The following is a 27,214-nucleotide window of genomic DNA, read 5'->3' as shown; positions in this document are numbered from 1 at the left end:
GAATGAGTTGTTTTCGAGTGCTGATCAGATACTTGCCCGGAGATATCTGTCATTCACTCGAAAAATATTAGCCAATCATACACAGAGGATCTGCTACTCATGTCATGTCAGTTTTTGTGGAATTAATTTGATTATACTCTGAAAGACATGTGCGTCCTCTCTCTCTCTACATATAGGCTATATATGTATATATGGACGAATGTACAGTATATGTATATGTATATGTATATATATATATATATATATATATATATATATATATATATATATATATTATACACACAGTATATTTATATATAATGCAAAAGAGAGAGAGAGAGAGAGAGAGAGAGAGAGAGAGAGAGAGAGAGAGAGAGAGAGAGAGAGAGAGAGAGAGACCTATCGTTTTTCAAGACTATTCTATTCCCTTATATAAAAGACAAGACTTTATTCCCTTACATAAAAGATAAAATTTCCCACCAAAACACGGCATCTGTAACAGGAAACATCATCTTTAACCGAACCCTTTTAACACAGACGCGTCAATCAATCATTAAACAGAGCTTTTATGTCTGCATTAACTATCGACAAATTTTAGTCACAAAATTCTGACAAATTTTGACAAATGAAATCAAACATTTACTCCAAAAGTTATGATATAATACTCAAAATACTTGCTTCGCCTAAGCTTAACCTTAATTAGGCTGTAGGCTTATTTCGAGGGTACTATTTTGAAATGAAATATTAACTGAAACCTCAAATGTTTATGGCCCAATGTAAACAATATCTACCTGACCTCCTTATCACCTTAAAAACTCTTTTAAAGGTTCATAATTTTTGTTTTGTCAACATTAACTTATATGTCAACCTTTCTGATAAACTATCTGATAAACTAGGCTATCTTTTATAATCTTTTAGCTACCGTGGCAACTGTCTATTTCAGAACAGAATAGAATATCGAACTTAGGCCAAAGGCCAAGCGCTGGGACCTACGAGGTTATTCATAGCTGAAAGGGAAATTGACAGTATGAAGGTCCGAAAGGTGTAACAGGAGGAAAACCCCGCAGTTGGACTATGAAACAACTGTTCGAGAGGGTCGAAAGTCAGATGGAAGAAAGAATATGAACGGAGGTCCAGTAAAAGGAATGAAAGAGGCTGCAGCTAGGAGCAGAAGGGACGCTGCAAAGACCCTTAAGTAATACCTACAGAGTACCACGTGAGGTGCACTAACGGCACTTACCCCCTACGTAGTTTATTTATTTTATCATTAAAAAATAATAACTGAAAATGCATTTCATTTGAAAGCACTCACTAGCCTAAACGTCAATCATCAAAGCTATCTAACAAGGCCTACACGTCAATCAGCAAATCTAACAAAGCCTACGTGTCAATCATCAAATCTATCTAACAAAGCCTACACGTCTTTCATCAAATCTATCTAACAAAGCCTAGACGTCAATCATCAAATCTGTCTAACAAAGCCTACACGTCAATCATCAAATCTATCTAACAAAGCCTACACGTCAATCATCAAATTTATCATCAGATCTATCCAACAAAGCCTACGAGTTGATCAGCAAATCTATCTAACAAAGCCTACACGTCAATCATCAAATCTATCTAACACGTCATTCATCAAATCTACCAAGTCATTCATCAAATTTATCATCAGATCTATCCAACAAAGCCTACACGTCAATCATCAAATCTATCTAACAAAGCCTACACGTCAATCATCAAATCTATCTAACAAAGCCTACAAGTCGATCATCAAATCTGTCTAACAAAGCCTACACGTCAATCATCAAATCTTTCTAACAAAGCCTACAAGTTGATCATCAAATCTATCTAACAAAGCCTACACGTCAATCATCAAATCTATCTAACAAAGCCTACACGTCAATCATCAACTCTAACAAACTCAACTCAATCCCGATCCAAATCTCTGTGATATATAAATTCTAATGTGTTCATAATATGACAACAACGCACGGACACGAAATAATTCCATAAATTCCACTCTCCCCCTATCACCAAAATTCCTAGAGCATTAACAAGCCCGGTATTCCTCTTTCGGGGGAACTAGGGAACTGTAATCCCATGGCATAGCAGTGAATGAAAGGTTGTCTCAAACATTCAACTTTAAGTGACCATCTCGCTACATAGTCCGGCACACTTTTATAAAGGTCAGAGTTTAACGGAGAGAGAGAGAGAGAGAGAGAGAGAGAGAGAGAGAGAGAGAGAGAGAGAGAGAGAGAGAGAGAGAGAGAGAGAGAGGAGAGGAGGAAATTACTCAATGAATATCATATCTTGTAAAGAATAGTTTATATGGGGATGTACAATAGGCTCTCTCTTTCTCATATATATATATATATATATATATATATATATATATATATATATATATATATATATATACATATATATATATATATATCATATATATATATATATATATATATATATATATATATATATATATATATATATATATATATATATATATATATATATATATATATATATATATATATATATATATCTTCTTCTTCTTCTTCTTTTAACGTGCTTTTATTCCCAGGGTAAGCACGATGCCTTCTTTTGAAGGACATATATATATATATATATATATATATATATATATATATATATATATATATATATATATATATATATATATATATATCTCTCTCTGCTGCAGAGAGAGAGAGAGAGAGAGAGAGAGAGAGAGAGAGAGAGAGAGAGAGAGAGAGAGAGAGAGAGAGAGAGAGTATAGTATAATGTATAATTAAGACGCAAGAGAGCTCATAATAATAATAAAACAAAAGCCGATCGGTAGAGCGCATACCTCAACAAAGGCAGGTAGTTTCCCCTCGTTTGACCTACTACAACCAAATTTTCCTGGGCAGTACAAAAAGGCTTTAGAAAAAACCCTTCTATTCTTTCGAATGAACACCATATTCTTTGGAAGCTTGAATTTCAAGTCAATGGCCCCTGTGGGCTTGTTCCATATGAACAGGGTTCATCTTCTGAATAATAATAATAATAATAATAATAATAATAATAATAATAATAATAATAATAATAATAATAATAATAATGTAGATGCATTTCTAAATTATACACTCTACAACAACTATGTTCCTTGAAATTCTACCTCCGTATAGCTACTGCGCTACATTCAAACGTATCCACATAGATATTGGATTATGAGTTTTTGCCTTAAAAGCAAAGCAATGGACAAGCTACGCTTGACTGATTAGCTGTTCAAAATCATACACATACTTCTCAAAACATTTTTCATTCAAATACCAATTCATACTTTTGAAAATATTATTTAAACATATCTTTTCATTCAAATACCAATACATGCTTCTCAAAATATTACCGAAACAAATCTTTTCATTCACATACCAATAAATGTTTCTCAAAATGTTTAAACAAATATTTTCATTCAAATACCAATACATACTTTTGAAAATATTATTTAAATATATCTTTTCCTTCAAATACCAATACACACTTCTCAAAAATTTCAATATATCTTCAACATCTGGTCAAAATATATGCTGTGGTGGTAAAATCAATTTGTCATGTTCCATTCGACTGAATACACATTGTGAATACCACTAAAACACATTGACATCAATAACCACTGAATTTACGAGAGAGAGAGAGAGAGAGAGAGAGAGAGAGAGAGAGAGAGAGAGAGAGAGACTAAACAAGAAAAAATCGAGAGAGAGAGAGAGAGAGAGACTAAACAAGAAAAAATCGACATCAAGAACCACTGAATACACACACACACACACACACAGACCTACTGGAGGGTAACTGGTCGCCAACAGACATTACAACAGACTCCTGGAACAAAACAGAAAACAATCCAACTGGGAAAACTGAAAGGGCATTCTGGTAAAAGGTTACGTGGCGAGTGACATAAAAACTCTCTCTCTCTCTCTCTCTCTCTCTCTCTCTGACATTCACGAAACACTTGAATGAATGCCCGCCATTCTTGAAGAAATGAAAGGGGAGGGGGGGGGAGGGGATTGCCTGGGAGAGTGTCTTGGGACCGTGGGGACAGGGAGGTCTCCTGGCTACCTGGGGACGAATCAACAGGTGAGAAAAGTTTGGTATGCAAGAACGTACGGAGTGACAGTGATTGGCGTTCTCACCGTTACTACTGCTGATAGTAGTAGTAGTAGTAGTAGTAGTAGTAGTAGTAGTAGTAGTAGTAGTAGTAGTAATTATAATATATAAACAAAAAACGAAAGACGAAAAATGGACCCAAAATTGTAACGATATCAATATTCGTCAGTGTTCTCATTATTATTATTATTATTATTATTATTATTATTATTATTATTGAGTGGTAGTAGTAATAGTAGTAGAATCAGTAATTATAATTCATCACTGTAATAATACATAACAAAACAACAAATACTAAAAAGCGAAACAAAAATTGTGTAACAATATCAATATTTGTAGGCGTTCTCACTATCACCATTATTATTATTGTTGTTATTAGTAGTAGTAGTAGTAATTATAATTTATCACTTTAACAATGTACAACACAAAAAAAGCAAAAAAAACCAAACTGGACCAAAAAATAATAACAATGTATTAGTAATCATGATCGTTTCTAAATAGAACAATAACAATTCACTCATTTCAGGTTCTCAGTAGCAGTAGCGATAGTAGCAGTAGTAGTAACTATATCTCATCATTGTAACAATAATATAAAATAAAACCTGAAAAGTAACCCAAAACATTAACGAATATTAACATCAGTCATCATGATCTTATCTTACGAGAACAATGACAATTCATAATTGTTATCAGCATAAAAAAACACGTCATTATTACAATGAAAACATCCATTACAGTGACTGTCACTATTACTAAAATGTCAAATGTCGCCACCATGTCTCCCCCCTCACAGTGAGAGATTTCACAGTTCCCAGAAGACAGTGAAAGAGTAACAAACCTTATCCTACTTATATAATATAATTCTTGATTCTTTTCCTATTGCTAAAACTAACTCCTGATTCTTTTTACTGGGGAATTATGACTTGTACACTATACCTTTTATCTTATCAGTTAGGCATTGTCCCGAATCGCTTTATCAGATAATGAATTTCAAGGTAACAGAATCGCGTTGTGGGTTCGAACCAACATATATGCAGCATATCCATCCGTACTGAGAGAGAGAGAGAGAGAGAGAGAGAGAGAGAGAGAGAGAGAGAGAGAGAGAGAGAGAGGATATCGTTATAGATTTGAACTTTCATGTATATATCCATCTGTACTGCATGTGTCTGTGAGAGAGACAGAGAGACAGAAACAGGAATACTGAAACGCTTAAGAAATCTTAACCAGGATGATAAAAAAAAAAAGTAACAATCACAGCAGAAACACTCAGATTACAGCGCATACCTCCGCCAAGGTCACTCAAACATACCGCAAATACCTGTATGGAATCTGTCAAGATATATTCACCGGGAGAAATCGGATCCCAGTTGACACGGTTTCCATGGCAACAAAGCATCAGCTGTGGGGATGTTTCCCAAAAGCTCATCACACCTCGAGGTCCCCTTGAGAATATATATGTGTGTGACACATTCCATCAAATGACGTCAGGTAAGCCTTATTAAGGAGATAAATGACGTCACGTAAGCCTGAAGGAAATAACTGACGTCACCTAAGTCCTATTAAGGAAATAAATGACGTCACCTCAGCCTTATTAAGGAAATAAATGCCAACACGTAAGCCTTATTTAGGAAATAAATGACGTCACCTAAGCCTTATTAAGAAAACTCATAGTAATATAACAAAAACAAAACAAAGGCAAAACTCCAGCCCTCTAAAAATAGCAACCATCAAAAACCATCACTTAAACCCCCTCGGGGAACAGCACCCACTGACTGAGACTGCGAAGGCTTGTGCACATTATCAACGGCATAAGATAGAGATAATTAGTTTATGCATGGTTGCACCCACAAGCCACGTACCATTAAATCTCTCTCTCTCTCTCTCTCTCTCTCTCTCTCTCTCTCTCTCAATGCAGGTTGCTGAAGGTGCAAGAGGTAAAGTGATGACATGGGGAAATTTTATTAGACATGTAACAACAAATGCATTCATGCATGTGTATATGTATGCATGCGTGCTAACACACACACATCACACACACACACACACACACACACACACACACACACACACACACACATATATATATATATATATATATATATATATATATATATATATATATATATATATATATATATGTGTGTGTGTGTGTGTGTATCTAATACATTATTCAAGAATAAGGCACAAGAAATGGAAAAATGTCTGTCAATCACTTTACCGTATACTTGGGTGCAACACGATATAAAGGAAATGAGGCTTCAAGCCTTTTATCAGTGGTTTTCTTTTTTTTTTTTTTAAATAAGCTCGCGTTTTCCGTTAGAGGCCGGATACAGAGGTTTCTGTGCACTTCAAAAACAATCCCACTGGTCTACTAACAAACATTTAAAAATGATACAAAAAATCTATATGTACATAACTTAATTCTATATATTAAAAGACGAAATCAACAGCAAAAAAAAAAACTGTAAATAATAATAGAATAGGCCTACAAGGTCACACATAGAGAAACAACTTTTCTATATTGAGAAACGTCACAGCAGTCGATCAGAATATTTAGGACATGACACAAAGTGTATATCTTCCAATCAAATAATTCTACACACAACAACAATAAAGAAAGTCACAACTGGGTTTCATGGAACGAGAAAGGGCACATCAGGCCCCGATCTGTGTACATAAACACAATGGCACTTGGCCTAAACATACACAAAATAAAAGAAAACGATGCAACAAACTACCTCTAGCAAACTCCTGGGGCCAAGACCGCACCCATCTACCCGAAGGCGTCACAGACACACACACACAAATACACACACGGAGACACGCGTGCACGGACACACACATACACACACCTGTCCCCACGAGACTAACAAAAGCGCATAGAAAGCGCACAACGCCTTGTGTACACGTATTGCAACCCTCAGCCGCGCGCAGAACCTTGCAACTTCCTTCAATCCAGCGCACAAGGAATGCGACACGAATAATTCACAAACGTAAGCAACAAACACGCACAAACCCACACGCCTCCGTACTTAGCTAAGCTGCACACAACAGCCACATGCAGACGGCATGCACACCTAGCGGAATTTTGCAAGCACTCTCGTCAGCTGTTCTCCCAAACAAAACTTTTACAGGGCAATAACAGTTCTTTTCTAAACGGTTCTTTAAAAAATCTACGTAAACCAACGGCTAATTCTTTTCAAAACGGCTTTTAAAAATATCTATGTAAAAACGGCTAATTCTTTTCAAAAAAGTTTTTACAAAATTCTACGTAAACCAACGGCTAATTCTTCTCCAAAAGATTTTTTACAAAAATTCTACGTAAACCAACGGCTAATTCTTTTCAAAACGATTTTAAAAAATTCTACATAAACCAGCAGCTAATACTTTTCAAAACGATCTTTACAAAATTCTACATAAACCAGGGGCTAATACTTTTCAAAACGGTTTTTACAAAATTCTACATAAACCAGCGGCTAACACTTTTCAAATCTGTTTTTACAAAATTCTACATAAACCAGCGGCTAATACTTTTCAAAACGATTTTTTACCAAATTCTACATAAACCTGCAGCTAATACTTTTCAAAGCGGTTTTTACAAAATTCTGCATAAACCAGCAGATAATTTTTTTCAAAACGGCTTTTAAAAATTTCTACGTAAGCAAAGGCTATTTTTTTCAAAACGGCTTTTAAAACATTCTACGTAAACCAAAGGCTAATCGATCTAAAAAAATATCCAAACTCTGTAAAATGGCACCAAAATATTTCATTAAAAATATAAAAATAAATCTTGTAAGAATCTAGACTTTTTACATGGCACCAAAAGACTTCATTAAAAATTAAAACAAAATCTTTTAAAAATCAACACAATTTACAATCTGGAAGTTATATACTCATTCTTGCGCGAACTTTCTAATAACTAAACGAGATCGTCTTTGCGAATGATACGAAGCAGGCAAAACAATTTAAATACGGGCCTACAATGGCGTTACTGTTCAGAGGATTATTATTATTATTATTATTATTATTATTAACTATTATTATTATTAATTATTATTATTATTATCCGGACGATAAACCCCATTTATACAGAACAAGTCTACTGGAGCAAAAGGCTTAAAATTCAAGCTACCAAAGAATATGGCATTCATAAGGAAGAAATTACAGCAGATAACAGGAAATACAGAAAGAGGAGAGATACACAATTACAAGCTCTACCAGTCGAGTAATCGACAGCTTCCAGACAACATGTAATAATCGAAAAGCTCTTCTTCTATTTCATTTTATTGTATTATAAAATGAGGATTTATCACTTTCCTTATGCGTTTCCAATTGTTCAGCCAATCCACCATTTTCCTTCCATTCTTCTTTAAGCTTTCTCAAAAGGAAAACAAACCAATGAATCCAATTTACGAATTACTAATTGAATCCATACTTAAACACCTGAGAGAGCTTTACAATGTATTTTCTTTTCCTTCTCCTCCACACTTTCACAAAAATAAAAACTAACTAACGAAATCAAATCTGGGTATTATTACTTGGATCCACACCTACGCAAGCGATGCCAAGCATCTCAAAGAGCATTATCATCTGCGAACATGCTTGCAAAACAAGCGAAAATATCACAAACTTGAATCTTGCAAGCATTTGCGTGAGAGAACTCCCAAATAGCGGTAAAAACCCGGCAACTAAAAATATGGCGGTATTATATACAACACAACCAACGACAGACAAACAACAGAGATTATTTTGTTTTCCCAGATACAAAAAAAAAAAAAGCGACCACATCACCACACACCTGTTCCCAAAGATTAAGTCGACCTTACTTACGTAAGGGATCGATAAAATAACGCTTTTACGAACCGCGTGAAATTCGCTCTCGCCAGTACGGACCCTTCGCCCTTTGTGCTGGTATTTTGTATTTATATTTCTTGTCGGAAAGCAACTTAACCGTTATCAGTCAATTACTGACTTGCGTTCGTGTTACCAGGTATTTACGGATAGCCGCTAACTATTAAGGTAAGAAAACAGGCTTAGAAAAAATATAAAACACAAAGGTGAAACAAAACAGGCTTAGAAAAAATAATACAAAATACAAAGGTGAAATTAGCTGTGTTACCGAAGTTCAGTCGCTAACAAACACGGTAAGAAAATATGCTTGATAAAAAATTATATATCACAAAACGCAATAGTAAAATTATCATTCTACCCAACATGAGCAAACTGTCACATGAAACAAACCTAAAAATGCATTAACTTGCTAATCAAGCCTCCATACAAATAAGAATGAAAGAAAAGAGGAAGATATATTGTACAGTATCCTGGCTACCGTACAAGTGTACCCAGGTTCGACTCCTGGGCGAGAACGTGGGGTGGCAGGCTCCGCTAAACACTTATTGTGCTTCTGTTGATCAAAGCAGTGAATTGTGTACCTGGCGGTTAGAACATGGCCGTCTTACCTTTTAAGGTAATAAATAAATTATCCATAACCTCCCACCCCACCTCATCCGTGTGCGTGTGTACATATATATATTAAACAAAACAAAAAAAAACGCGCGCGCGCGAAGATTCCTTCGTAAGAAGCCAGCAACAAATCTTCCCAAGTGACATCATGAGCCTTTGATGACGCAATCCACTTGCCATTGAAAATGACACCAGCTCCGTTCGCAACAGAGAAGAGGTAAGGATCCCACCACCACTGGGAGGCCCTTGGGTCACCACCACCTCATGAGGGAGGACCAGTAGGGGGGGAGGTCCATTGGGGAGGGGAGGACCAACGGGGGTAGGAGGAACGGGATTCGCTATCGAGTATTTCAAGAAGAAAGCCATGTTGGGATGTTGCTAGAACCACACAAAAGCATTTTATTATCTTGAAATGAACGAATGGTATTTCTAACTATAAACAACGTTAAATATCGTCATTGTATATATTATCTTAACATGAACGAGTGGTACTTCTAACTATAAACAACATTTAATGGCGTCATTATAATCGAAAAACAAAATAACCAGCTATGATGACGATGCTAAAATCAGAATGCTATTCACCAAATCCGAAAACTTTCAAGATATTCGTATGTTCAGTGCCAGAAAAATACGTTGAGCCCGTAACGGTAACAATGATGTGAATCGTCCAACATAACTATCTATGGAAGAGGAGGGAGGGACAGTAGATGGGTTCCAGCTTTCTAGAGAGAGAGAGAGAGAGAGAGAGAGAGAGAGAGAGAGAGAGAGAGAGAGAGAGAAGGGGGTTACTAGTAGTCTGCCTCCTCTGAGTGAACATGATCACTATTTATTGCAGTTGCTGAAATCACATCCCCTGAGAAAATAGTAAGAGATAATATCTGCTGGGCTCCCGCGAGCACCAGAAGAATGAGAAGAACCAGACCTAATCTGATGCGAACTGTTAGAAGGGAAGCTGTAGCTGAGTGGAGATTTGTGAAAGATAATGCACAAGACAGACCCGAGTGGCGGACTTTTACGGAGGACCTCGGCGTCACGCGCTGTTTGTCGCTGTGACGATACTGAAAGTGATATTAAACCCGACTGATTTAATGTTCTCTGGCATCGCGACAACTAAGATCATTGATGCCGATATTATTTGTTACTTCGGCACGATATACATGATGTCAGATTCTCAAGAATATCCCCAACCTATTTAAATATGAGTAGGCCTACTGGTTGATTTGCGGTATTTTGAGATGCACAGAGGGAGAGAATTTCGATTAATTTCGGCCGGGGTATGGTTTGAGGCAGTTCTTCTAGAAGTATGGTGGAACCGAAGGGCTACAGAAATTCATGCAATTTTTATCTTAATTATTTCTTCTAAAAACTGCATAACACTCCTTTGAGTTTGAATATCAAGGCGTAGTTAGCTGGGGGGAGGGGTGACTATAATGGTGACAAATAGTCTATAAGTGGTGGAATAAACGTCACTCTTAGTTTGCGCTTGGTGGTGACAACTCTTTTTGAAACAAGTCCTCAGCATCTATGACCAAAGCTTACAACAGCTCGCAATTATTCAATGTAGACAGCCCATGTTAGCATGTTAGGTCGCCAGAGATGATGACTTTCGGATCTTTTACTTGAGAGAGAGAGAAAAAGAGAGAGAGTAAATATAGCATGCATCCTTCAACTCAAACTACAACACGCACACAAAAACATTAAACAAAATTAAAATAACAAAACACATCCGCATGCATACGACAATTACATCATACGTTCGCGGGCAAAACATGAGCAGGATAACAAACCACTGTTTGCTATTAGGTTACAGCGTTACGTCAGCGGTCACTCGATAAGAAAAAGAAGAAGAAGAAGAAGAAGAAGAAGAGAGAGAGAGAGAGAGAGAGAGAGAGAGAGAGAGAGAGAGAGAGAGAAAGGATGGGGCTTAAATAAAATCGACACCAAAGAAAAAAAAAACAATAATGTCAGTAACATGTTGTTATGTTGTACAGAGACAGAGAAAGCGGATGACGCGGGAATTAACGAAGGGAAGGAGGGTTTATGAGGAAGGGATGAATGAGGGGAAGGGGAGGGTATGGGAGAGGGGGGGAGGTTCAGATAAGACACACACGCATGCGTCACTAGGCCTATCATTTCTGTGTCTAGGTCTGTAACTATTTTAGAACATCTGTGAATGAATGGTTGACCCTTGTTACTGTCAGGCCAAGGTTAAAATCCTTTAATATTTCAGAATCTGGGAAAATTGTATACTGGAAAAAGCATACATCTCACGTAGCCTATGTGTCTACTAGACCTATCATTTCTATGCCTACGTCTGTAAACTATTTAAAACATTACTGAATTAAAGGTTGACCATTGTCGTTAATATTTCAGAATCTGGGAAAATATTAAACAAGGAAAAGCATACATTCTCATCATAGATGATACACTTCTGGCCACGAGTCAAACAAAATACCGACAAGTAGTTTGAAAGGTAAAACTCTTATTTATAAAAAAAAACACATGACTGAAAATATATTTAACGTTACGAAATAACTACAGTATAATAACGACAACAAAATTATATTTCCTTCATAAGCCACAATCCCTAAAACATTAACCTAACAAAACGACGGCGTCACTCTTGCACTCAACCATTTATGGAGAAATCGCATTCTATCTAAAAAAAAAAAAAAATTACCTCACGATTCCGACACCGGCGATAAAAAAAAAAGTCACAAACGGAAGGACGTTTTGAAGTCTCACAAAAAAAAAAAAAATACTGCTTAGTCTACTCCTACCATATTACATATTCATAACATCCCAACATACATTTTTTCCATAATACGGACCAGGCAGCGATGGAACAACGAACAAGTGCTTTGATCCCGCAAACATAAATAATATGAAAATGATTAAACGGCATAGATTAAACATGAAAATGAAAGTGCTGACTTACTAAAAAAAAAAAAAGTTTTCACACATCGTAGACAAATGGGATGATATGATATTAAAATACTGTCACTACAGTAAGACAAGAATTTGAAGATATATTTTTGTTGCCGGAATCAAAATCTATTTTAAATAGCCAGAGAATATTATCTATCCAACTAGATGAGAGAGAGAGAGAGAGAGAGAGAGAGAGAGAGAGAGAGAGAGAGAGAGAGAGAGAGAGAGAGAGAGAGTCTGTTAAAATAACTCATGATCGTAGACTGAACACCGGAGACAAGTAGCTACAGCGAACCACCACTGTATTCGAACTCGCTTAATTAAGGTAGCCAGTACCTCTTCCCCACTGCTGTTGTCGCAGGCAGTTCTTTCAGGTCGTCAGCCATCGATTAGGAGCAAATTTGAACTGAGGGTAATCTGGGAAAGTACAGTTGACGGCAGCGCCAGCATTAGCGTTCAAGAGTCAAGCTTGGGGACACGAACTACTTTCTTGCTGCTAACTTTCACTTGATAAGACTATGTGCGCCAAAAGTTTAATGTTAAAATACTTTTATTCTCTACAGATTCAATAAACAAACTGGAAAAACTTGCTGCTAACTTTCACCTGATAAGACTATGTGCGCCATAAGTTTAATATTAATAAAATACTGTTATTCTCTACAGATTCAATAAACAAACTGGAAAAACTTAGAATTAGTTTCATGATTATGTTAAATTCAGCAAGAGTATCAAGATAATAAATAACACATGCTAATTTAAAAAAAAAAAAGTGCATTCCAAATAATGTAATTGAAACCTGCATGTTAAAAGACACACACAGGAATATATATAAATAAATATATATATATATATATATATATATATATATATATATATATATATATATATATATATAATAGAAAGTGTACAAAACTCTTTTCATCCCACAATAGATTTACTGAATTCACTCAACTTTCTCTTCCTTTAGTTTAAACCAATTATGTTATCACTTGTCAATGCCATACAGGTTTGTGGAGTTCGTTTTATATGAACAGATATATTTTCCCGTCATACGAATTAATTCTCTCCTGCTCAAAAATAGCCTATGGTCATCGTTAAACGTGACTGGACAACTATACACACACCGTATTGTATTACTGGACAAGTTCTAGTTTAGATGCTACTATGCCAGTTAGTATAAAAACACAGGTTGACAAAAAGATGCTTATGTTCTGTCGGCAGAAAGAAAATTTTCATTTAATTTCAACTACTGATGTCCAGCAATTCTATTTTTTTTTCTATCTGCACTTCTGCATGCTCTTACTATTTGGCACTGGGTGTAACTTAACCTAATTACAAAATCCAACCTTCTTATCACCGAAAATACACTGCATAGGCCTAATGTTTAGTGCTGGGAAGAAAGCTCAGCACCCGTGGAGGGAACTCAATCAAGCTTATAGATGGCAAACATTCATGGTAAGATTCTCTACAAGGACATATACATATACTGTATGCAGTAGAGATAACAAGTGTAGGTCTATAATAATTTTCTTTTGAAATAGATGTCTTTGGAAAATACCAAACCCAGGCAAGGCATGTTTTAAAACCACATTTCCTTTTTCCAAGCTAGGCTATGTGCCAAGAGACACTACATGGAACAAGACCTAAAAGTGAACACAATGGACTTAGGGGGTTGATCTTCTTTGTACCCTCAAATACTGCCAACAATATTTTTAGAGCCTTTTAGAGCAGTCTCAACTAGAGCAAAGACAGCAATTACGAAACCAGTCCCCCAAAATAACAGAGCTCATTCCCATCACAGTTAATTAAACGAACAAGTTCCTGGAATGCAGTGATGAGTTTCACCTTGGACAAAGGGAATCAAGTTGAGTGAAAGTAAAATTTAGCAATTTACAGAACAACGTGTATATACTTATTACATCTACTGACGAGGAAACCTGACAAGTTGGATCACAAGAAAAGAATAACCCTATGTCATTGAAGACTGTCATTCAGTAAGCTACAAAGAAACCAGCTTCTCACAGCAGTTGAACAAGTACGCTAAAGAGTGACAAGATTCATTACCTCATGGATATGATCATCTAAAGGGTTTGAGGAAACAAATACAAGAACTAAGGGATTTTAGGGATTTAGAAACCCTACTGTGGCACTGCAGGAATCACATGTCAGCTATCTGCCAGTATGTAATTTGCTTGTTAAATGCCAACATAAAAAGAAAAAAAAATGACACTTCATACAGCCTAGGCTAGCTACTGTCTTTTCTCAGAAAATAACCAATGGAAAAATAATATTTTTCAGTATATAATTAGTGTTTGTTAATCAACACAATACAATTAATTCTGTTTGAGAATTTGAAGTGATGGTTAGACAATCCTGTGCTAAATTTGTCAGTACTAAATATTCACATGTGTTATCTTTATTCCTAAAATATAAACAAACAAGTTGCCTCTGCTTCACTGAAATGCGATCATATGAAGGAGACAAACAGCCTATCCAAGGGTAAGGACAGCAATACAATGTACTGTACTGTAAATACAATAACCCATACAGTATGAGTTCATTGGAAATGCAGCAGTCATGCCCAATCCATTACTCACTGAGAGAAAAATATTTTGCCTAATCAAAAAATGTTCCAGAAACCCTTGATGAGAAATGTTATATGGCAATGTCTAATCTGAACAAAAACAACCAGAGAACGTAAAATATCAACTGAATAAATTGTAGTACTGTAATGCCGGACTTATGAAGGGGGGTACATTTATTCCATACAAATACTGTACCCTATATGTTCACAGATTCACATAAATAGGCTAAGGCAGAGAGGCTACCAATTTGTTTACCTAGCACCCACAAGTAAACTTCGCTAGCCATTGGTTAAAAGCAAGAAAAATATCCATTTATATAAACCTACTTAGACTAAAGGGCAATGGAAGATCAAAATGAGCAAGGCACTTATAAATAACATATCCTGTCTTTTAATTTTAACTTAGAAAAAAGCACTTATATCTGTGCTGCTACTAAGACTTTTCAGTATTATACAGCAGCAAACAGAATATGCTGTATATTAATCGACTTTGCATTAAAAAAAAATATATGGTTAACTATATAAAATTTGAAAATTTGACTAAGCATACCTTTTTCCATTCATAAGTGATGTTATTAAATCTTTGACCTGCACATGCTGTCGTCACTGAATGATATGTCAATGTACAAGAATAAAAGAAGGGTAATATCACTAAGCAGTAACTGCATAATTTGCACATATTTCTAGAAAATGTGTGTCGTCATAAGCAAAATTTGGGCTAAAAATAAAATATGGGCTTAACAAGTATGTATCATGCACCTCCATCCTAAACTACACATGAAAAATTTCTACTTTCTCCCAATTCCTAAAATGAAAGAAAGTGACATGTAACAGAACGCACAAAAAACTTGCACACACTAAATACAGGTTATAAAAAATAACTTACATCAATAATGAAAGTACTCTACAGAAGTACAGTAATGCCTACTGAAAATGGTCCAACAAAACATAATGGCTTATTAGCACAGGAAAAGAAGAACCATCTGGTACAACTTTTTTCTACAGTATTTCTGGATTGGATGCAACCTAACTGAACTATGGGTTTATCCCATGACCTACCACACATACTAATCCAAAAAAATATATGATCTACAGGCACACTGGAATGAAAATCTAACAGGATACAGTGTAGGTAATCTACACCAAATCCAACCATATTTATGCATATAACACCCATATAGAAAGTTCAGTGCTGCACATATCACTTCTATACACTCTGAATGCAGCCATATGAAATTTTATGAAATTTTATTCTATGTGTGATTATTATATGTTTGGAAAATTAATTTTAACCTTGGAAAAAAAAGAAACACATGTTTCATGTTTTTCAAGGCCACTCATACCAACTGTCAGTTAATCTAAGCTAGTTCCTTGTGTAGTGTTGCACTCTTTTATACTTACTGAAAATAGTAATTCCAAAAAATTGTTACACAAAAATAATAAATAAATAACAACATTCTTAAAAATTAAGGGGGGTAACATAAACAATATCCTAGACATGAAAACATAAACAACATGGAACTTATGGAGCTGAAATAAAATGAAAAACAAGCCCTTGACCTGACTAGCTTAATTCCAGTACACCATACACACAACAATTTATTTGACTTGACTGAGAAGTGATATATATATTCTTTTAGGCATATATATAAAATTTTACTCATATTTCACCGTTAGGATTAGATTAATCCTGGCCTAACTTAAATTTAGTATTAAGCTGAAGAGTAGCATTCCAGTAAAACTAAGTGATTAGCCCTACTACCTAACCTAACGAATAAAGAAATGCCTTCTCCCAATTACCCTTACCTAGGATAATTAAAAAAAAAAAAAAAATACTGTATACAACATGCCTATCTTCGCCTGCTGAAACCAAAATGCACACAGAGGTGCATTTACCTATGTCAAACTTTTACTCAATTTCTAAATAATACTTTATTGCTAAAATACCATGACCCAGAAGCTTCCACTCAAGATTAGCCTAAGCTTATGTGATAACTACATATAATCTAATAATTATTATCGAGCTAACAATAAATTTTAAAATATTTTAATGTTAAAATACCATCATCTAAAAGCTTCCACTCATGACTAGCCTAGGCTTATATGATACCTACATAATTTAATCATTATTATCAAGCTAAATATCAATTTGAAAATACTTTATTATTAAAATACTATTATATATAAGCTTCCGCTCAGGGGTAGCCTTAGCCTATATGATACCTAAATTATTTAATAATTATTACAGAGTTAAATATCAATTTAAAAATACTTTCAAGATATTTAATTCACAATATACAATTATCTAGAAGCTTCCACTGAAGACAAGCCTTTGCCTATACGATGTCAAAATCATTTAATAATTATTAGGATAAAAATAACCAACGGTAGGCAATCACACATACATCCCCATCACGCGAAGCTGTATTCCTGTCATGCCTGATGGGTCATCCTAAAGGCCCCCTACAGAAAATACCCGACGAAGTTTAACATGATGAAATCGGTCAAAGGGAAGAGGAGAGACCTACGTAGGGCATTATAGAGCCTAGGCCTAAATACGTTAATGCTTAGCTCTGGGCAATGGTTGATATTTTTCCTTTTTTACCTGACTAAGCGTTGAGGCGGTCCAGGGATTCTTACAAGAAGGCCTACTGCTGCTGTAGTAGCAGCGGCAGGGAGGTCCTCCTTCTGCTGTTCAAGATATTCCTGCAGGGAAATAAACAGCAGGCTGTGTCCTTCGTCTTCTCCTCCTACAGGGGGAGAAGAATACTGAGAGACAGAGAGAGAGAGAGAGAGAGAGAGAGACAGGTTCCTTCGGCGGACTTGGTTGTAAACCCCGAACGAACTTTCTACTCTATAACACCCTTCTTCCTTCCTCCGACGACGTTGTTATTTCTCTCACACTTAAACCCCGCCGACCTCCTTCTTCGACATTCCCGGTTTATTTCCCGACGGCGGCGAAGACGACGACGACGACGAGGACGTCGACGTGACTCTCGGACTCCCTGGCTAAATCCACCACTGCACTACTGGGTTGTACGCCACAGGGAAGGAGGAACTTTACTCACGATGACCAGCAATGTTTACGTACGGGTAGTTCCTCTCGTCACGGCCTCACCATAAACACTGGTGATGACCGATTCTCTCTCCCTCATATTCGGAGGGAGGGAGGAGGTGGTGGCGGAGGAGGGGGAGGAGCCAAAGGAGGAGGGGGAGGAGCCATCCTTGGTGTGGGGCCGGGGAGGAGGGGGAGGGACCCGTGGAAGAGATGGAGGAGGGGGAGGAGCCTATGGAGGAGATGAGGGAGGAGGAGGAATATCTAACCATCATCGTCTCTCAGGTTCTTTGCCCTTCCTTCCCCCTACCTCCGGTACCCCCTTGCAATCCATCACCCTCCCCGTCCCATCTCCCGTAATCCCGATCCCCCATGCGATAATTCTATCGTCGTGTCGTATATAAACCTGCTGGCATAACTTCGTTTTACATTATTCAATATCGTTTCCAAATGTAACGGAAGAGTCCGAGTTGTCATCCTTTTTTTTATCCGCGACGCCATTCATCATAATTTCATCCCTCTCGTTGTAACCTTCATTTCTCCTCCAGAAACTTCTCTTTAACCCCCCATTTATCCACCATTCCTCCGCCATCGGATCTCTCTCTCTCCCTCTCTCAAATAATTTTCATGTTCTTTTTAATAATTAGAAGAAATTTTAGTCAAGAGTTCCTATATTTGAGAACTTGTTAGAAAAATAATCTATTTACAAATAAAGATAATAAATTTGGTCATCTATTTTTTGTTGTTTTTACTGCATACCTTTGGATGTCATTTGACTCTAGAACTGATAAGCATTGAAAGAGCATTAAGTCTTTAAAAAATACTTATGATATCACTACAGTCTCAAAATATCAATAATAGTAAGTTTATTTTGTAAGTAAATTATAGAAATACTAATAAACTTTTTTAATTATTATTTCTGGCATAATATCTCTTATAACTGAATATCAAGTTGGCTCTGAAATTATTGGAACTCGGCTGTCAACAAGACTACGGTGGTGAACGGATTAGATGACAAATACCGGCTTGTGTACGCTTTAAGGGAGAGAGTAATTAACTCTTGTTAATTAAAAAAGGACAAGAAATTTACACTGGAACAGTGTGAATTGTAAATTGAGAAATGACAGTGTGCCATGAAGCGGAACCGGAGGTCATAATCGGGCAGCATGAAGGAGGAGGAGGAGCGGCGGCGGTGGGTGGCGAGCCTCGGGTTCACTGGAGCATAACAACACCCCACTTGGTGTGGCTCACACTCCCTTCTCCCTAAGACGTCGTCGCATTTATACTCGCAATAATCAAACTTAAAGGTATGGACTATCCATTAACATTAATATTTGTAGGATCCGGTCGAGCGTTGAGTAACAGTAAGCCATTCATTTCGGCAAGTTTTGCCCGTCCTGGGCCCTGAAGGTGGCCCCCAAAAAGGTTCGGTCTGACAGTGGTCAGTTCGCTCTTGAATTTAAGTGTAGGCAGAGAGCATGTCCAGCGTGACCATCTTGAAGGTCTGCTGACTTCCTACCTACTAGTCCTGTGTGTAGCCTGCTTGTGAGTGGTCCTGCAACAGAACTTGACATCCTTCACAAGTTTCAACCTACTTATAAGCTAGTAATCTGCTACCTGTAAGTACAGTGGCCTCTTTAGTAACCTCTGAACATCGAGGGATTGAAGGATATGCCTCAGTTTATAACCCTGGTCATAGAAATCAATTTTTGATAAAGGTCATACTTGAGTGCACTTCACCAAGGCTAAGCATAGCCTAGCTGTTCCTTTACTGTTCCTTTCCTGTATAAGAAACTGCTGTTGAGTAACCTACCTCACCCATTACATTTTTCATCCTTATTTTTGTCAGATACCAGAATCCTTTGAGGATTTATATTTTTGTGAATTTTTATTATACATCTTTTCAGTTACTGAAATACATTCACCTCTTTATGTTATAGAATAGCCAAATTATAATTTTGTTGGATTTTATATTTGATTTAACAACCAGGATAGTGTATTTTTGGAAGCTTTAAAAATATATTGTGATTTTTCAAACGATGTAATTGTTGGTACAGAAGATAATTGTCAGATTGGCTCACATCAGTGTTGCAAAGTTAATACATATTAGGCATTAGCCACTGTTATTTTATATATATTTAATAAAAAAATAGTAGGCTTCTTGGGCTAGTTCTTTTTCAGGAACATGTAGAAAGGTAACCATAGTTTTAAAAACCTAGTTAACTGTTATGTTTCATACTATTAATACTTTGTGATTGTTACTGTTTTATTGCGGTGTAATGTGCACACGTTCATGCATGGTAGCCCAAGCCAAATTCCATGAACTCATTCCTGAACCTACCCCAGAACAGAATGGTCATAAGTGTGAAAAGGAAGGAACAGAACAAAGAATGGACCAGTACAACTAAATACTGTACAGTATAGCTTATAAACTACCCTCAACTTATACCCAACCACACTTATAACAATGAAATTTCTAGGAAATAGGGAAACCACATTTATAGCAATGAAACTTCTAAGAAATAGGTAAAAATATTTAATAACTGTGTAAATGAAATAGAAATGGTATTCAAGTTAAGAAAAGACTGATACATAAATAGTACTAAGAAATTTAGAAAATATATGGAAATCAAAAAGTTTGGAAAAATATAAGTCAATTTATACATGTCTGTTGGTTGGGAATTAAATCCAGTTTCATGGTGCATATTATCACACAGTTGTTAACAAATAACAGCCAAATGAACACAAGTTAATTACATAAACTAAGTGAAAGGGTATGGATGTGAGTTTACTGCCAAGCGAAAGAACTTAACTGTGGAAGGGCATTGTACTGAACTTAATTGAATGGTGGGAATGGTGAATAACCCAACTGTGGCCAGTAACAGAATGTTCTTATAGTGTTCAGAAATGAAGATACAGACCTGCTGTGCATCAAGCTTGTTCGCTGCAAGAAATGTGTAATGTGTACCGTACAGAACATTAATGGACTTTTCTTCTGAAAAGTTGATGTATGTATGCAGTACTGAAAAGCAGGTCACATGATTCAGGAAGTGCGTTCACCTCATTATTGGTGGCTCAGAGTAAAATTTTTTATTTTTATATCATATATATCTAATGTCTCCATTACTGCTAATGACAAAAAATGATAACGCTTACTTCCATCTGATAAATGGTTATTCAGTAATTAAGTTTATTATATAATTGTACAGTAGTAATGTCGTTACAGAAGTTTCATAGGTAAAGTATTTTAGGAATTCTTGTAGCATTAAATATTTTCTGAAACTTATTTCAGTTAAAAGACTTTCATTTATTACCTTATATCTTAACTAGGAGGTTTAGAGTAAGTGTTAAAATGAAATTAGATAGTAAAAATATTTTCTAGAAAGGATGTCCACACCATATATCTTCAACTTTTCAGTGTGAAAGTCAGTATATTATACAATTCAGAGCATAACCACTGAAGAAGAATATTACAAAGTCCATGGGAGTTTACATATTCAGTACTGTATGTTTTAAATTTAGCTTGACATGCAGTCATCAGTACAGTAACCTATCAGAAATACACATCTGTATAGAGTAGCACAACCATTGTATACCAATCATAAGTTTTTGCCCCCTGCTAACTATACATTTTTATTTACCAGTACGGTAATCTAGCTGTCTCTCAGTTTCATCCATGCTGCAGCTATTCTTTTGCTTATTGCCCTCTCAACATCTGCTTCACAGTCCAGTGTGTCCTGAAGGTAGCAGAAATGCTCTGTTTCTTCCAAGAGCCACCCATCTATCATAACATGGTTCTTCACTTCCATCTCATCCCCATTTCTTTTGTAATACATTTTGGGTGTTGAATGTATCTTACTTGATGTATATTTTGTGATCATGAGCATCTCTTGTGACACCATCTGTTACATTTGGCACGCAGCACCGAGTTCACCTCAACACCTTTCCCACAATAGCCACATGGCCACTTTCCAGACTACTTTTTCCTCTGCTCCCCTCCCCGTCATGGTAAGTTTGGTTTTGCTTATTTTAACTTTCAGTCCTCTTCTCTTATTTCCAGTCTTCCCCCATGTTAATATATCCTTGACCTCTTCCTTAGAGTCTGCTGTAAACACTAGGTCACTTGCACATGCAGTAATAAGTTTGGTTTTGCTTATTTTGATTTCCACTCTCCCTCTTGTAAATGTTTCTTTGTCCTAGTCTAGATTTTGCCATAAACCTTAGGTCATTTGCACATACAGCAACTCGGGTGGTCGCCCTTTCTTTACTCTTTTGTGGCTTCCTCCATTGGTACTGTCCATTACATTTGATGGAATCCTTAAATGTCAAGTCCGTTAATCTGAGGCTCCACTTTGGTAGACAGGGAAGTAACAGGTGTGAAGACCTGTAGGAAGATCTAGACAATCATGGAAAAAAAGGCTTAGATGAAGGCCTAGACTTGTTAGGAGTTCAGGAAGAAATACACACTCCAGAAGAGAGTGGAAAGAACTCATTTCAGCGTGAACCTCATAAAGGGAAAGTATTGATTACGACTTGATTAATCTACATGTACCTTTTCATTCCAACCTAAGTTCCTATGCTGGTGTTATTTTACGTACCTTACTTGATGTAGGCTTTATTTCTTTCCTGGTTATCAAAGGATAGATTCTCTATATTCTGTCTAGGTTTGGGTTTAATAAAAGAGTGATGTTAACCTTCTAATTGCCTGTGAAAGAAACTTTAAAACTATTCTTATGATTTATATATTTAGGGTGAAAAAAAGTGAGATCTAGATGATATATAAATGTCTACACAATATAGCACTCACAAAGGATATACAAGATAAAGCTTTTCTGTACTGTAAATAGATATGCAGATAACAACATACAGTATTTCCTGTCATAATAAAAAGCAGCTTGGATTCATACAATATATTGTTAGTTCAAAGTTTATCTTAATGGACTTAAGAGACAAGTACTAAGGACTTGAGACCTATTTTCTCCCTTACTCATATGTACTGCAATGCTCAAACAAGACCTATTCTTGGCTTATCTTATCCAGATTAGTTCAGTTAAGTATCTTAGATTAGTTCAGTTAAGTAGCCTATCTTATCATCAACAAAGTTTACTTGGTGGCATCATTGCTCGTTATGTAGATTAGTTCATCAATGGGGGATCTGATGTAATCTTTATTTTCCAAACTTTACTCTAGTCGTGGATTGTTCTTTTCTAAGTTTCTTTATTCTGTTGTCACCATAGCACGATTTATACTTTTACATCCAGTGATTACTTTTTATAAAATACTACTGGATTTGACCAAAAGTTTACTTCTCTGGGATCACTTTGTAAATGTGTAATAGTATTAGGTGCCCACTTTTGGCATTGCTTGTTGTTCAGGTAGAAGTTAAAGCTGCAGTTAGGTTTTGTCATCACTAGTGTCCTAGGTACATTACTGCATTTATTTTTTAACTTGTATAGATTTAATTGGCTGTCTTTTTCAGGTACTGCAATACACTATGAGCACCACAGCCTTATCATTACCTGCAGATTCTGAAGTTTATGAAAGCATTACGAACATTGCCTTATGGTTACAGACTCACAGCCATTCGGGGCCCCAGTAAGTATAGCAGCATATACTGTACTGTTTTGGAATTAGATTTTGTTTTCCTGTCAGTTGCCTAAAAAAAGGGAAAATTAGGATTTCAATTGAAGAATTGTGTGGTGTCCAAATTGTGAACTGCAGGCATTAAATCGTCTTTTCGTAGTTTTATCATATACTTTTTAGAAATAAGTCTCCCTCATGTGGGGAATGACCCCACATCTCTCAGACCTCTTTTCTATACGTATTGTAGACCATTGATCTGTTAATTGTGTTTCTTACAATTAGCTAGATTGCTTATTTTCTTTTATCTTTCAGTAGGTGCTTGTCATGCTCACACACATTTTAATCTCATTTGGTAGTTAATAAGTCACTCTTGCTTATGCAGACAAACACCAGAAGAGATAACTGCCGAAGACTTGGCTGTTGCCGTGCCAGGGGAATGTCTTTTCCCCGAGCTCTGGGCTGAAAATGAGGAAGCAACACACGAAGAAGAAAAGGGCATCCTTGTTTACACTGATAGTCGTGAAGGTAAAGTGATTATTTTTCTACCTCAATTTACGTAAAGGTTTAATATTTTTACAGGTAGCAAGTTTCGTTTTATTCTTGGTGCTTGAGCTACCCTGGACTTTTAAGTGAGGTCTCCATGTGACATGGGTTTTTGATGGAAAATTCTCAAATGAATACATTTTGTATACTCTTTACAGATAAATACATATGGCTCAAAGGAGACTGGCATCCATTAGAAAGAGTTTTAAGCATCACTTCACCAAAGACAGGATGGGTTCGGGTAAGTTTCTTATTATCAAGTGGGAAAAAAAGCTGATCCATTGAGTATACAAGACAGCTATGGTTTACATTTTAATGCATGGTAACTTTTGCTCAGTTGAAAATGTGAAATATATGTGATCTTTGCTCAGTGAAGTTATTAAGACATGTAGATTGAGTAGGAATTAGCTTGAGCTTCTAAGTGGAAAAGTGACCTATTGTGTCAGACTTCGTGCCTGGGTGAGCGTCTCCTGGTGCTTGTGCTGACGCAGCTGGACTATGCTGCTCGCGAGGCAGAGGCTGAAGTGCCCTATGGCTGCTGTCCTCTTGTAGACCCCACCTACCTCCTCTGGCATCACCACCGCCCAGCTGGCATGTGCTCGCTCAAACGCAAGGGTCAGTTCTATGCTTCAACCTTATTCTATCTCCTGTTGCTTTCAGATTTTGTTGTGGAGCAGTGGATTAAGTTCTTGCATGGTTTTGCAGCACTGTTTGTGTTATTATCTATCACAAAGATTTGATTTAAAGTAATTGAAGAAAGAGTATCTTAACTTTTTCAGAAAATAGAAATGTTTGAATTTTCACTATTTTTATTCTTAAGAGATATCTACAACATCGAAAATTTACAAAGTCGATTTGCTTTAATCCTGAGGCAGAATAGGTTACATGCACAAATATTTGCAGAAGTTTTCTTACTTCTTAGGTACAAGCATATGGGGAGGAGAAGATGTGTATGCTTGTGATACATTAGATACAATGTATGTGAGGCCTTGCGCGAGACGACAGGGCCACTCTTTGGCCTTGTTACGTACTTTGGCTGCAGCGTTGCCTCCTGGTGACCACCTTGGGTTGTCCCACCCAGTGTCCTTAAGTATGTGTAAAGGTGAGTTTGTGCAGGAAGCATCCTCAGATAACCTCGAGTTTTATCAAGCTGGTCATTTAGACTCGGCTGTAACACAAATTTTTTTATTACTATATGTAAAATGATATACATATGTATTCTGCTTTATTATGATGGTTAACTAGTATGTACAATAAATTTAACAGTCAAATGGAGAGCACTGCTCATGGAGCTTCTTGGAATGTTTCCACAAATGCATAATACAGTTTGATTTGTCTTGTCAGTTACTGAAGTCATCAAGGTGCCAACAAGTGGAACCTTGCCCTTACATAGACCACAGTTCATCCTTTTGTAGAATTATATCAGCTTAATGGATGAAAGGGATCTCTAGCTTCCTGGATATATTGTACCTTACTCATGTATCCAGCCCTGTTCCTTTTCTCTTCTTGCTCCCAAAAGTACTTGCAAATTATACACACTTCAGTTTAAGAATGAGATTTTCTTACACAGTTGTTGTATAGGCTATACTTCCAGTACTTTCTTACATAATAGATTTTGTTAATTATCAGGCTAGATTCTGCAACTGTCCATTATGTTGAGGTTCTATGTACTGATGAATTTACATTTTGTCCAGATGAATATGTGTAATCATGAATGATAACACTATCAAGAAAATCTGCTCCGCAGGTTCCCAGACTAAGAAATAATTTTTCTGAAAAAGGGCTCAGGCATAGTTCACTTGGAGCTTTGTTAATAAGGGTAGCAGTTATAGTTGCATAGAATTGTTTTCAGAGTTTAGTTGTAAATATTCATCCCTTCGTTACATATACAGAATTTGTTTTTAACTACAAAAATAAGTTACTAAGTACTAAATAAAATTGGAAACTACCATTCAACAAAATTAGGATAAAATAAGTGGTTGGTGGCCATATTTTCCCTTTTGCCATAAACCAACTTTTCTTGTGGTGTGTTAATTGACATCAGATTTTTAGATTTTTTCTTGCATGAAATTTTGTCATTTATTGGTATATATGGTAAAGCAATCACTTTCTGATGCTCTTCCACCTACAACAATGAACTGTAAGGCTTTGGGAATGCACACCTGAATTAATTGATAGCAAGTAAAAAGTTGGTAAAATAGAATTGTGTAAGATTTCAGCACTGGGCATTATAACATAAATAATGTAGAGGCTTTTATATTGTACATAGAGGGAAGGATGCTCAGGAAGATTGGAAGGAATAGAAATTTCTTGGAAATTTGCACCTCTGAACGTTTGATAATGTTGTTTTTGCTTTCCAGTACTTCTCAAATTCATCCAAGTGTATCCAGAACTCCGCGATGCGTTGTGGACTTTAGATGAAGATGGTGAAGTCTCTGGCACAGTTAGTTTGATGCTTGGGTCTCTCTTGATGCGTGGTGCTTTAATTGGGGCTGGCACAAACAATCGTTCTCAACCCATGGAGGAAACACAGCAGCCGATGGATCAGGCTGATCAACCAATGGAGCAGACTTCACTGCAGCAAAATGAAGAAGCACCAAATTCGCAGAAGCAGATCCAAGAGGACGAGGGAGCAGAGCCATGTGATACGTCGTAGAACTGCTTCTACTATATGTACCAAATATTTCATGTTATCTTAGCAGCTAAGATTACTCGAGATTTATGTTATTTATTACTTTGTTAATATTTAATTTCCATGGGAAATATTAGGATAAGCAAATTATATTTGTATCTTATTAGTCTAGTGGATAGACAGTATGCTCATAAATTACTTATTACATAGGCTGTTTTATAAAATAAACAAGTGTATTTTACTGAGCTTTGAATCCCCAATTCTTTGGTGAACATTGAGAACACTGTTTAGTAAGCAT

General features: G+C 36.3%; 2 protein-coding genes across 11 annotated transcripts in view; one reads left to right on the top strand and one right to left on the bottom strand.

Moving 5' to 3' along the window:
* Positions 1–18,234, bottom strand: part of LOC136850794 (tyrosine-protein kinase CSK-like) — a 280,335-nt gene extending 262,101 nt beyond the window's left edge. For 5 of the 9 annotated variants that reach the window (XM_067124807.1, XM_067124802.1, XM_067124806.1 and 2 more), the window contains exon 1: positions 17,709–18,231. The gene's annotated coding sequence lies outside the window, so the exon portion shown is untranslated. Of the gene's footprint in view, positions 1–17,708 lie in introns of all 9 variants that reach the window. The other 4 variants (XM_067124796.1, XM_067124804.1, XM_067124798.1 and 1 more) reach the window with 3 other exon arrangements.
* An 878-nt stretch (positions 18,235–19,112) lies between these two features.
* On the top strand, positions 19,113–27,157 carry LOC136850793 (protein FAM169B-like). Of its 2 annotated transcripts, none has more exons than XM_067124792.1 (7): positions 19,113–19,465; positions 23,638–23,753; positions 24,124–24,266; positions 24,443–24,525; positions 24,731–24,899; positions 25,207–25,386; positions 26,645–27,157. In XM_067124792.1, exons 2-7 carry the CDS (start codon positions 23,653–23,655, stop codon positions 26,938–26,940), a joined length of 972 nt encoding a protein of 323 aa, XP_066980893.1. In that variant the 5' UTR covers positions 19,113–19,465; positions 23,638–23,652; the 3' UTR covers positions 26,941–27,157. The 2 variants fall into 2 exon arrangements, with proteins under 2 accessions (XP_066980893.1, XP_066980894.1); XM_067124793.1 differs by lacking the exon at positions 19,113–19,465 and adding an exon at positions 19,645–19,777.
* Positions 27,158–27,214: the final 57 nt, after the last annotated feature.

Source organism: Macrobrachium rosenbergii, chromosome 22 (genome assembly GCF_040412425.1).
Source record: "Macrobrachium rosenbergii isolate ZJJX-2024 chromosome 22, ASM4041242v1, whole genome shotgun sequence".
NCBI classification, from domain to species: Eukaryota; Metazoa; Arthropoda; class Malacostraca; order Decapoda; family Palaemonidae; genus Macrobrachium; species Macrobrachium rosenbergii.
The sequence above is the reverse complement of the archived record's forward strand: the minus strand, read 5'-3'. Positions and strand labels throughout refer to the sequence as shown.